This window comes from Pygoscelis adeliae, unplaced genomic scaffold (genome assembly GCF_000699105.1).
Source record: "Pygoscelis adeliae isolate BGI_AS28 unplaced genomic scaffold, ASM69910v1 Scaffold118, whole genome shotgun sequence".
In the NCBI taxonomy this organism is placed as follows: Eukaryota; Metazoa; Chordata; class Aves; order Sphenisciformes; family Spheniscidae; genus Pygoscelis; species Pygoscelis adeliae.
This window is the reverse complement of record NW_008825257.1, coordinates 292,000-304,748: the sequence shown is the minus strand read 5'-3', so window position 1 is coordinate 304,748 and position 12,749 is coordinate 292,000. Positions and strand designations below refer to the sequence as shown.

Below are 12,749 nucleotides of genomic sequence, written 5' to 3'. Positions count from 1 at the left end.
GGGCTTGCTGCGAGGGTCCTAAAAGTGGCCAAAGCCTCTTAGATCAGCCGAAGCTGTGGGACCACACCTAACCAAGGCCCAAAGTGCCACCTCAGACCTCTCATCCCTCAAAGTCCCAGGACTAAGGCACTTTGTACCCAAGTCTCTGACCTAAGGGCTTTCACGTTGTGGGAAGTGCCCTTCTACCTTCCAGGTCTGACATCCCTCCCCCTTTGCAGAGACTCCTGCTCCATTTTCTAACCAAAGGAAATCCCAGGCAGAAGTCCACCATGGCATCCCCTGGGCTGGATATCTCTGATTCAAAGATGCCTGCAGTCTGGAGGCACTAGTTATCAGCTGGATCTTGGCTGGGAGTTCCCTTTGTTTGTCAGGCAGCACCACTCCCGCTGTGTCACTCCGGTTTCCTTATCTCAACCTGGACTTTGGACAGAGATCAGTACTGCAGACACCTAGGCAAGGAGGAGCTGTTTATGCGGACGATTACCCACTTCAGCAAGCTCAGAGTTGACTGAAACACAGGCTAAAAGCACCTGCAGAAACCAAGCTGGTGTGCTTTTCTCTCCAAACCAGAAAGCTTCACTCTGGTGGATCTCTTCGCATCAGAAGACCTTGTGGTCCCAACCCTGTGACCCACGTGGGTGCCAAGTTAGAGCAAGCCTTTAACTAAAGATTTCAACCATGCAGCGTGGCCAGAGAGGGCACATGCTGAGTCAGGTAATGGACCATTATTTCCCTGGCCCCACAGAGAAACCATTGCAGCGCACTGCTCTGCCGAGGAGCTGCGGGTACAGTACAGCTTTCTGTTCCTGCACATCTGGCAAGAGCTTGCAGAGGAAGGGGCAGCCTGGAACTGCCCGGGCTTCACTGGGCTGGCCAGAGAAAGCTCCCTCAGTTCTTACAGGGAACGCAGCACAAAGTAACTGACACATGCTGGGTTTCTCCTGCTCAGACTGCAAATACCAGATGTTTCCCAGGAAGCTCCGCAACCCATGGAAATCAGGGTCCGAAGCCTAGAAGGAAGAGACCAGGTGCTGTTAGGGAGCTAAAGCCTGCAGCAGGCTGGCAGTCACTCAGCTGTGAGAGGGGTACAGTGCCAAGGAGGGCTGCACACTTTGCAGACAGATGAACCTGCTTTCCACCCTCCAATTCCCTCCACTTCCACCAGCTCCTCCTTCCAGCCTGTTTCCCCCATCCTTTCTCCCCCGTGAGCAGCACAGGTCGGTAGCTGCGGAAGGCGTACCAGCTCCCTGAGCGCCCGACTTACGTGGGGCACCGGCATGCTCAGCCAGCAGCGCCAGCCTCACTGCAGGACTAATCCAGAGGCTGGAGAGGAATCAGTCACTGACCCAGGGGAGGGAAACCCCATTTATTTAGGCTATTCAAACGTGGCACGCACAGAACATATCACAGTAACGCACTGAAGGCTAAGGGTTGGTTTTTTTTTTTTTCTTTTTCTCTACAGACATACAGGAAAACTCTATGCAACTCCCATGTACACATTACACAAAGGAAACAGCTTTAATCAACCACTGGTGAAACATGGAAGCTTTTAAGACCTCTGTAGCTGGCACAGGAATGTTCTCTACCCCCCATACAAAAGGCATTTCAGGTCAGACTTTCTAGTAGGTGGTATTTCCATGCATTTCTACAGAATTAAAGAAGCTAACAGACAAAAAGCCCAGATCAAGCCGTATTAGTCAGGCTGATTGGTTCTACTAAGGTAAATCAATAGTAATTATGGACAAATGGGCCAAGTGACCAAAGACTGGGGCTGAGAATACCACTTTTTAAGATGTGGCTCCTTCTCGTTGTAGTACCCATAACTGGAGAGCTCTGATATAAGAATCTGCATTTGTAAAAGCCTCAGAAGCATCCGATCCACTAGTAAGTGTGTATTAGTGAAACTAAGGTAGTTCTAAATTAAACTATGTCAACAGAAAAGCAATTTTTATAGAATCACTCAGGCTGGAAGAGACCTCAAGACACTTCATAACAAGAAAATTGAACCTGCAGAACAAGTGAACCTTTAAATACTATTACTGCACAGTGAGTTTACAAGAGAGTGCATTAGGACTATTTCTGCAGAAAAGTGTGTCTATTTTATCTCTAACTTCAGAATTAGCCTTTATTAGTACTGCTCTGCAACTGCAAGCACTAAGAATTTAACCCAGTTTTGGTGCCAACAGGTTGCTTTAGCCTAACTTTAACTACAGGTTTTAAGTTTTGTATTAAACTGTTACAGGGGAAAAAGTTTCCGAGTTTGGCAATTTGGCCAGTAGCCTCAAAAAGACTGACTGAATTTTGCTTGTTACAATTTCTAAAAGTAAGAACAGGAACCAGATTGTTCTCACCTCCCCCCCTTTCATCCCACCATACACTGCTGCATTGGACCAAAATTTCTGGAGACCTTTAGTGTTAATCCATCAGGGACAGTACTGGGCTGGAAAACCAATGCAAATATTAATACACCAAGATAAATCCTTAGATTTGATTTATTTAGGGTCATTTGTACATACGAGCTACATCTCCAAAATCTACTTTATTCTACAAGACAGCTTCCCTACAGTTAGTGAAACCCTTGCCTAGAATGGTTGCTTTACATAACTGATATATTAAAACATGGAATGCTTGTAGAGTTGTGGCACTGTATGACATCTACACGGGACTTCCTTCAAAAGCTACGACTAGGGAGCCTCCTAGCTTCTCAGCAATGCAAGCTCGGTTGAGGTCCTCTGGCCCATTTGCTTGGCATTCATGCTTTATGCCTAAAAAAAGAGGCAAGACAATAATGCAGTATTTCAACATGCTAGTAATCAGTCAAAGAAACATACTTGGTAGTAATATTAGAAGAGCCAATCCAGTCACTCAAGCAGGTAAGTCCTGCCTTAGCTTAGGAATTTGGATGTTTTTCCCCTGATAGTCACAGGAGACATCTGGCTACACACCAAATATCAAAGTAGAAATACCAGCGAGAAAGTTTTCACGAGATCAGTGCTCAGATCCTTAGCCTTTTCATTGCAGGCTATCTTACACGTGAATCTCTCATTTCTAGTGCTACCCTGGATATGGCAGCCGAGGATGCTACACACAAGCACACTAAGATGGCTGACTCGGCTCCCGCTGGCTCTGGAGAGGTGGGTGAAAGGATCAGTGGTAATTTGAGATGTAGAGACTAGAAAGACTTTGCTGGTCTAAGGAATTAACAGTGGTTTCTTTTTCTGGAGGGCGAGGAGCCCAACCCAAGCCTGTCTTATGTGGAGAAAAGCAGAAAAATCACAGGATTTCTTTTTTTCTTTTTTCAACTTCCACACGTGCAGCACACAGTCTCCCTGGCTAGTTCCAATTCACTGGCGAGTTGTCCTGTGAAGGCTGGTACTGCTGCACAATGATCCTGTCAGTCTTGCACACTGCAAGACTGTGGTCCAGCGCAGCATGAGGAACTGAAAGGGGGGGGCAGTGCCATCTGGCTATGAGCCATCGTGATGACCCACTTAGCATGAAATTTCTGAATGCTGCAGCAAGGTGTTTACTCCTTGGTTAATGGTGCCTGACAGGATGAACAGAACTTAGCTTCTCCACTTGGAGATGCAATGCCTTTTGCAATGAGTAAACACAACCGCATCTCTAAATCAAGTGAATTGTTTATTACTACTACTACAGCACAGTAAGTTTATGAAATTGTGTATTTCAGCAGACACAGGGCTGAAAGTCCTCTGCCACAGAGGCAGCTCTGCACAAAATCCAGCTCAGCATTATGAATCTAATGGTTTCTAGCCTGTATGGTGCAGATGTGCTGCTCTGTACAGTACAGCTATGGTGTCATGCATTGCAAAGCCTGCACTTGCCCTGAGCACAGTTCTAGTGCCTCTAAAATTCAGAGTCAGACAGTATAAGTTTTAGCCAGAGCTCATTTTAGCTCTGTCACAGGGCATCTCACCTGTGAAGTTCTCATCTCTCACTAGTATCTCAAAAAAAAAAAAGCCAATTAGCCAACGGTTAAGCCTTGCTGTGTAAGCATTCTAGGGGTATAGCACAGCTAGAAGCGTTAGCTGTATTACGTACCTTGAAACTTCTTTTTGATTGCATCCTTGGAGCTTGCGTAGATCATCTTACTTTTGAGAGGTGCTTGTTCTGGTGCCCTAGTGGGATACACCAAAAAAAGTGCAATTAGTGACATTTATTATCCAGCATAGACAGAAGCAGTGTCCTACCGACTACGGACAAGTGAAACGTCTCATGGCTCAGAATACAGGCATCAGGCTGTCCGGCTCACTTTAAGCCTGCCATCTTGCCAGCCTGGACAACACAAATGCTCAGAGACCTCACCCACAGTGCGTGGACTGCATGTTAGGAACGAGTTGGGAATATGGCTTACCACAAGAAAAACATCAGCTCTTCTTTTTTCGATTCCTTGGTCTCGAAGCTTGCATCATACAAGGCATAACGGCAATCCTTCTCAGGAAGCATCTGCACAAAGTGCTTGAAAGGGTCGGTAACTGTCACACCGACATCTCCCACCAGAATCTCTTTGCCTTCTTCCACAATAATGCACTTTTTGTCTGGACTGAGGCAGAAGATGACAGCCTTCTTCCTCTTCTTAATTTCCTCAGGCGTAGAGCACTTCCGCACTTTCATGTCATAGAAGATACGGCATACCTCATCGGCAACTTGTACTCCAGATGCCTACAAAGACAAGAGCAAAGACCCTTAGGGCTACCACTGCAAATTTTCACAACTACATTACCGCACTGCCTTAAATCTGAGGCTAGAAGACAACTGATACTGGCAATAGTCACCAGTGGCCTGAGAGTCTTGTCAGAAAAGGCTGCAGGCCCTCTTTTTCCAAGCCAAGTAAAGAATCTGGAGTCTCGATGCTGCCCACAGCCATCTGCCAAACCAAAACTATTCCAAAGAAGGCACAATCCTACTTATATTAGAACATTGTTTTGGGGTAGTTTCACAGGCATGTCCACCCCTTGTCCTCTGAGATTCAGTTGTGGTAGACCCTTTGGCATTAGAGCAGCTTTTGTTACCCATTTCAGGCTGGCTAGACAATCAAGCCCATGAGGATCTTCTGTTCAAAGTTTCCTAGCCATTTCCAGTATGCTTGCTAGCAGCTTTAGGAACAGAGGTAAAACATGGCCAAATTCCACGCCTGTCACATGGATTTGGTTTAGAGATCAAGAGAGATGTAGTGGGGTACTGGGACTGTAGTGGTACAGTTTTTAGCTGAACAAGCCAACTTTCAGAAGCTGCTCTGAATTCAGTGTTTTAAAGGGAGAACTTGCAAGTCTAACAGTTAAAATGTCTATTTCCCAGCAGTTCCTCCATCAGTTTTTAAAGCAAGCTACCTTTTCAACTTGTTTTCTCCCCCCCTCGAAGTCTGGTGGGAAATTCTAGTTATTTAGTGGTATCCCCCTGTGCTAGCTGTAGTAGGAGGTGCAGATGCAGCATTACCAATCTAATGTTAAAGGCAGCTGCACAGAATAAAGAGGACAAGACCTAGCAAGAACAAGAGGCTGAACTGCATTTTCAGTCTGCTGCTTTTTTGGGAATGAGACAAAAAAAAAAGAAAAAAGAAAAAAGAGAGGTGGCAGAATAGAAGCATTTGTATCTGAGTTTTGTTCTCAGAGTGCAGCAAAGTTGGAGAGCTTAAAAGCAGCTGTGCAGTAGCAACTACTGCAAATACGGGGAGCCATACCGTCCAGCAGACACTGCTGGAAGGACATCATGGACAGAGCAGTAAAGACCAAATTGAAGCCTGTCCAACACTCATCTATCTGTTCAAAATGCTACATGCTGTGTAAACAGTGAGATTCCTTTCTGATACCGCTTCTTCCTCCACTGGTTTTTGGTCTTCCAAATTCAAATGACATTATCCTCAGACACGGCCATTCATATCTCAGAAGGAAAATCACCCTCCTCCCTCTGTGTAAACTGCCACCTGTCACTGTTAAAAGCACAGTCAGCAGTACTAAAGAGTCAGGTAAAACATCATGTGAGATATACCAGCTGAAAAAGACTAAAGGTTGCTCTTCATTTTGTTTTTCCTTAAGCTCAGCCCCAAAACATATGCTTTATAGATTCATATCGTGGGGGATATTGTACCTTGTCAGAGTGGAAGTGTTCTAAAGAAACAGTAGAGTTCAGCTGCAAAACCAGGGAAATCAGTGGTGAAGGGGAACTGCTTAGTGCTAACTTTCAAACAAGCTGTCCTTGAGAGATGGTTATTGATTGGACAACTACTTAATGTGTGGTTTCTTTAAAGCCTTGACGAATGCCTACCACGCAGGACCTCAGATGAGCCCAGATTGTCCTTTTTCTACCAACATGTCTTCTTCTGTAACTTCTAGTGGCTGGCATAGCTTTGCTAACCCAGTGAAGAGAGGTGGCACAGCTGGCAGAATCTATTACCATGGAGTCTGGCATCTAGGTCTCCCAAGTACTGGTCATGCAAAATGAAGGCAATCTCATACAGCAGCGAATCCGAGACAGAAGCTTTTCGCTAGTGTGGAGAGCAGTGCTCTTTAGGGGTTTACTCAAATACAAGGGGACCTCCCTCAAGATTTACAATGCATGGTTTGTCTATTAGGGGTAATCTCTCCAGAATCCCCTTACTTTGGGATAGGAGACCAGGGAGTAAGTCACCATGCCTGGCAGGCAGCCACCCTTCTGCATAACTTCAATAAAGCAAGGAAAGTAAGCGGAGAAAGCCTATTCCAGGATAAATTTGAGCAAAAGTGCAAACATCGACTTGAAGTGACTCATTTGTATGTCACCTCCTCCATACGGAGAGACTGCACTTTGTCAGAGTGTGATTGATAACTAATGAGGAATAAAGGTCTTTCTCCTCCCATCCCCGTGGTTGATGTAGGCAAGAGCTCACTGGGAAGACTAAATAATACAAGGTTGCCCTAATAAAGCAAACAGTGCAGCGACGAGAAATACTGCATCATTCACTAAGGACAAATCCACAGTGAACTCCAGACAACCTCCCCCACCACCCCCAGGGTCTGTCTTCTAACTAGTTGCACCTCAGTAGCTGACAACAGGTGTTGAGTTAGATTTTAGTCACAAAAACCTTAAGATTCTAAGTAGAAAATGCTTAGAAAGCCTGAACAAGCACGGGAATCAGTCTAGTAATTGCATAAAAGCGGTTCATGTCACCTAGCTCTACCTTTGTCAATTCTTTATCTTTGGTCCAAGACCACAACAACTAATTCCCCTGCACCAATTCCTGTTGCCAAGAAGTTAACTTTGACAGAAGAGTTTAATGCTCAGCAGAGAGCCAGAAGCAAGCAGCAGCAACGGAGCTGCAGGTTGATGCAAACTGTGCAGTCAAGAGCATATGCTTGTGCTACTGCACAGCCAGAAACACATCTCCAAGTTGGGAGACAAGTTGTTTCCTTATAAAGAAACTGAGCACTGCTGGCAAGTCAGTTCAGATTCCAAAAATGTCGAGAGTATTCAGTCTGGAAACTGAAAATTCACTGTTAATCTGCAGCTGATAACTGGGACTGACCAGAAGCCGAAGGGACAACGTTAAGAACTGGATTTTTTAACTTTCCAAAGCAAAAGGCTATTAGTAGCTGGTGCTATTCCTTTTCACAGCTGCTGTACAACCCCTGGATTCATCATGCAGGCTGACATTAGCAGCCATTATATTGCTAGGGACAATGCAGATTTGTTCCATCTGAAAAAACCCTATAGCTGTGTCACAGTACGGGTTGAAATGAACCCATAAACTCCCGGTGCAACTAATTGCTTCCAAACAGAGGATTTACTTTTGTAACTGTAGGACTCCCTCTTCAACCCTGGGCTTGTACCAGCCATGACTGGCTTCATAAACATGCTTAAAAAGGAAAAAAACCCTGAATCCTAGGCAGCTTTTGTTGTAAGTTGGTTGCAACCATTCTGTGTAGGGCAGCAACAGGATGACTGTTAAGAGCACTGGAACAAGGAGAAATGCCACACTCGTAAATACATGTCCTCAAACAACATTTTAACCGTGTCTCTGCTGATTTGTCCAGAAGAATAGCTGGTGAGAAGCCTCTACCCTGCCAGCAATGACAGAATAAACGTTTATTTGTTAGTCTGCATTTTCTCTCTTTGGCCCAATATCGCTCTGCTCAGATGATTCAATACAGCACATTCATTATTATTTTGTGCATTCCGACTTAAATGCTGCAGGGCTATGACAGCTAGCCTGGTTCTGTTCCTTTTTCAGTATGAAAGCAGTTATCCAACTCTGGACTGGTACATGGGTGGCTGTTCATTGAGCAGTACATGTTGCAGGAACTTGTGGGATACATGACCATTAGCTGGTGACATTTTGTTGTAGGGGACAGATAAACCCTGTAACACAGGCAACACCAACTTAAAACCATTCTCAGGACACAACTGCAGAGAAAAGACTACATTCAGGTAGCCAGCCTGTTTCCATAGGTGTCGAGGACCTTAACTGCAGGGCCTGTTAACCTCACTGAAACAAGGCAGCAGCAAGGAGGCAAGCCACCTAATTATCAGATGGGAAAATGGCGCCAGTACAGCATATTCAGGGAGACATTCAGGCAAGAATGGACAGAGTAAGTTTCTCTGAGGGAATCAGCAAAAATAAGTTCTCCCCCAGAACCTCCATGCAACTATTGCAAAGGCAGCGTGTCTTGTGGGCAGTGTTGCCTCGTACATTATTCTGGAGCACTTATACCAGTGTCCCCATTGTATTTTCATATAGACTGCTGTAGGCACGTGAGGTAATGGTTGCATTAAATGCCTTGTCAGCATGCGCTGCAGTAACACAGCGGCTCTTATACCCTACACAAAGCCGTCGTTCCGGCCTTAAGTGCAAAGCACTGCAGAAGTCTTGCGAGAGCAGAATGCCGTCCCTACACAGGGCAGCCTAAAGAGAGAGCCTTCTGTCTAGCAGGCTTCCAACTGTAAGAGCTGTCCCCAGCTGCCTCCACTAATAGCTTCCAATATTTTGCCTCCATCACCAAGTACTCTACAACTGAAATTTAATCTAAATAGGGGAAGTCTGAAGAATAATCCAAAGCTCTCTCAAGAAAATCCCCATATACAGAAAGCCATTTCAGGAGTGAGACACATGCCAGATGCCTGATAAACTGGATTTGTAGCAAGCCTGCATTGAAACGCAACTTTGACACAATGAAATTTGCCTTCTCTTTTGTTAGGAAGCGCTGTGAACTCCAGTATTTTCCTTGAATATTTAGAATATTTTACCTAAGAAAAGTCTTTGTTCCCTCCTCAACTGTAATACAGCCAAGAAGACTTCAAACTAATGACTTAGCTTGCCTCAAGACAAGTTTGAAGGACTAAATTTGTTTTTAAGTACTGACAATTTTATAGTGTGGGTTTCCTTCCCTGTGATCAGAACCTAAGAGCCCTCCACAGTGGTGCCTGTGCATGTATTCTCTACAGAGACATTTCAAGAACCAGTTCTTGACTTGTTTTGTTTGGGAATCATGCACACACATTGTATACACCAGAGTGGACTATCCACAGCTACTCAAGTGGAAACTTTTGCTTCTTGGAAAAGCATCATCAATTTTTCCAGAATTTGACACCAAGAACTTAAAGTACGCCTTGTTTAGTTGCAGAGATTCGAGAACACTGTGCTCCCATGTTTGCTAGTCACATTACTGCCATGTATTTGGTTCTCAGTTTCTTCAGCAAACACCTTGTTTCCCCTATGCTTGGCATACCATCCCTCCTATCTACCTTCAAAATCCCCTGCTGCTGCCATAACTGCCTGTGTAACCATGTGGCATCTCCATCTGACTCAGTAATGTGTCATAGTACATCCCTGCGACAAATATTTTTTCAATTAAACCTATTACCACCCGACTGTTCTGGGACAGCAGCCTTCACAAAGCTGTCCCTTACATTGCCACACAATACCCTAGGACATCATCAGCACCAAGGCCTTGATGGGAAAGCTAAGCCAAGTTAGTTGTGAGAGCACCTAGCAGATAAGGAGGGTCACATAGCCTGGCTGCAGCTAACAGACTGGGAGAAGATTTTGCCAAATCAGGCCCCTGAAAAGGTGTCAGCTATGGCCGACAAGCCGACTGAAAGTGTGGGTGGTTAAAAATACAAGGATCTTAAATACTGCTTTGCTTTTAATCTGTTATTTGAACACTCAAGAAAACCCATCCGATATTACCACCCCCACTTTACTGAGTAGGAAAGGAGGCAATGCATGGAGTGACTAGTTTACCTTCACCCCAAAGACCAGCACCAGTGTGGGAACACCAATGACTTCGAGTCCCAAGAGGCCCATGTCCTCTGCTACCTACAGCCCGACAGACAGCCATTTATGCCATGCAGCCTATGCATCTGAGAGTCCAAAGCTTCAATTCAGATATGAAGCATGACAGGAAACATAACTAACTGCCTTTTTACTGCTGTTGTGTAAGAGGCCATTATTTGCACACCATAAACCAGCAAGAAGTACAGAGTTATTTGCATATCACTTGTAGGCAGATCTTGCCAGCTAGACTTGAGTTTTTTTTATTTTGCATTATTTGGTCTCTTTTTTGGGGGAGGAAGGCATCAAAACCCTATTCAGCTTTTTTTCCCTGCCGGTAAGAAAGGTTATCAACTAGACCTTTCTAGTTGATGAGTAAGAAAGCAATTACAAAAAAAAAACCCAGGAAAAAAGTCTCCCCTGAATTCCTGGAGGTCACTTCCTCAGCTTTCAGCCAAAGAGGAAATCATCACCTTCTCCAAGCTACCATGAAGTTCACTCCTGATATAATTATCAAGGTAGGTAGAACAAGCAATACCCGCAAAAGGCAATCCCAGCAACACTGCTGAAAAACAGGAACCGTGGTAGCCAGTAGCAGCGCAGAAGTTTTGAGTAGTACCCATTCCTATGTTGAAACACATGTTTTTAAGGTAATGCGGGTGTAAGTTGGTAAGCAACAGGACTCTTGCAGGAAAGCAAAGCTTCTTAGAAACCCATTCAGCACAGAAATCAGCTATTATGAGCCCAAGTGTCTGTTAGAATTTTCTTGTGGCCCTCCAGGCACCTACGGCAACCTAAAGCTTAAACCTCACCCTTAAAAAACAGGCTTTGAAGGCCTGCTCTGGGCATCCCAGCACTCGTTACCAAGGTATCCTTCCTGGAGATCACTGTGAATACTAAACAGTCAGGCGAGCAAAAAGCTCTGAACAGCTTTACATGCAAGTTCTGGCTGTCTGCAGGCTCTCCCGCATGAGATCGCTTAGGTCAGCCCTTGCTCCCAGCAGGAGCCTCTTGATAGTGATATTCTGACAAGGCAAGCAGGAACATGCCAGACACCCACACTATGAATTGTCAGGAGGCTGTCATCTTGTATATGAGGCATATGTACCTTGTAATTACACAGATTTAGGAATAGTATTGACTAACAACCAAGAAAAATAATTTGCACGGTCCTCCAAAGACCATGGACTCATTTAATCCAGTAGCAAAGAAACTGAACCTTGTGGCAAGACACAAAAGCAGAAAATCCAATGCTCTTTTGATACCAAATGATGCCCTCCTGCTGGCATTACTGTACTTTGCCAGAAGGCCTACACTCTTTGCCCAAAAACATTTTTTTGCAGCAACTAGAAAGCATCTTAAAAAAAAAAAAAAACAACCCAGACCCTGTTCCAAAAAGGAGATCACTATGAGAAATACTAGTTTTGACTGACTGGGGAATTCTCTGGTTCTGAAGCAAGATGAAGCCTGACACACTGAGTAGTCATTCTAAACTAGGTTTGCGTACTGCAGAGGTGGTAGCTAGCTTGTTCAGACAAGCCTATTTTAAACAAGAGCTGCAAGTCTCGTCAGACTTTTAGCAGCTTCATCTGCAGCTCCTATTAGCTCTGCTCCACACTGCAGACCAGCCATAGATGCTTCAACTCGGGCGTTATAGGAAGTAGGCAGATTAGTAGCACATCCTGCCTGCCAGGTCTATGCAGACTAAAAGTTTATTTACTGCATATGCCACACGTTCAAGAAACTAATGGTAAATACCATGGGAAGGCCTCAATATGTAACCCCCCTACTAAAGGCAAATAACCTAGGCAAGTGCGTCAAAAAACACAAATGTTTGTTGCTGGACAAGTGTTTGTGCATGACTCAAGCAAAAATGGGACAGCAGTTAAAACTGTATGAGCGAATAATTCAAGTGAATTTGTCAGTCTCAGTAGCCCGAGTTAAACGGGGATGCAAAGTTTTGGTGTAGGCAAACCAACAGAAAATGAACCACCATGAAGCATAATAGCTATTTGGTCTATTCCACCCCATTCATTAAAGGAGTCACCCGGCATTTTCTTAAAGGCAGAGAAAATGGGCAAGTCAGTGTGTATGTTTAATACGTTTCTATGTTTCCCCTGTTTCCAGCATTACATCTTCTCTGTACAGAGAAGCAAGACAAAAATCTCCCAAGCCCTTGCGGCAAGTACCTTAAAATTTAAGCTTCTTCGAGCAGTCGCTGCAAAAACGCGTTTGTTACGACCAGCGTTTTCCTTCCGCCGGTTTTGCTTCCCCCCTTTTGTCTGCTACCAGGACTGCTGACTCCAGCCGGGCCTGGTTAAGGGCGCCCTGGCCCCGAGAGGCTGCGGACCGGGGACGGCGGAGCGGTGCCCCGGCCGGCGGGAGGACGGGTGCTCGTCTCAGCCGCCCCGCTCCGCCGAGGAGCCGCCGCCGTTTTCTAGGCCAGGCCCGAAACCCCCCGCCTTTGGGGAAGATGGCTCCC

General features: G+C 45.2%; 1 protein-coding gene across 1 annotated transcript; it reads right to left on the bottom strand.

Annotated features, from left to right (window-relative positions):
• Nucleotides 1-1,351: 1,351 nt before the first annotated feature.
• On the bottom strand, nucleotides 1,352-4,689 carry DSTN (destrin (actin depolymerizing factor)). Its single transcript, XM_009329470.1, has 3 exons — nucleotides 4,376-4,689; nucleotides 4,063-4,139; nucleotides 1,352-2,765 (listed from the first exon to the last, which is right to left on the bottom strand). The coding sequence occupies exons 1-3, from the start codon at nucleotides 4,633-4,635 to the stop codon at nucleotides 2,656-2,658; spliced, it is 447 nt and encodes a 148-aa protein (XP_009327745.1). The 5' UTR covers nucleotides 4,636-4,689; the 3' UTR covers nucleotides 1,352-2,655.
• Nucleotides 4,690-12,749: the final 8,060 nt, after the last annotated feature.

Coding starts and splice junctions, on each gene's coding strand:
- DSTN (XM_009329470.1), bottom strand. CDS start 4,635: ATGAAAGTGCGGAAGTGCTCTACGCCTGAGGAAATTAAGAAGAGGAAG. Junction 4,140..4,375: donor GAGCTGATGTTTTTCTTGTG/GTAAGCCATATT, acceptor GTATCCCACTAG/GGCACCAGAACAAGCACCTC. Junction 2,766..4,062: donor AATCAAAAAGAAGTTTCAAG/GTACGTAATACA, acceptor CTCTTTTTTTAG/GCATAAAGCATGAATGCCAA.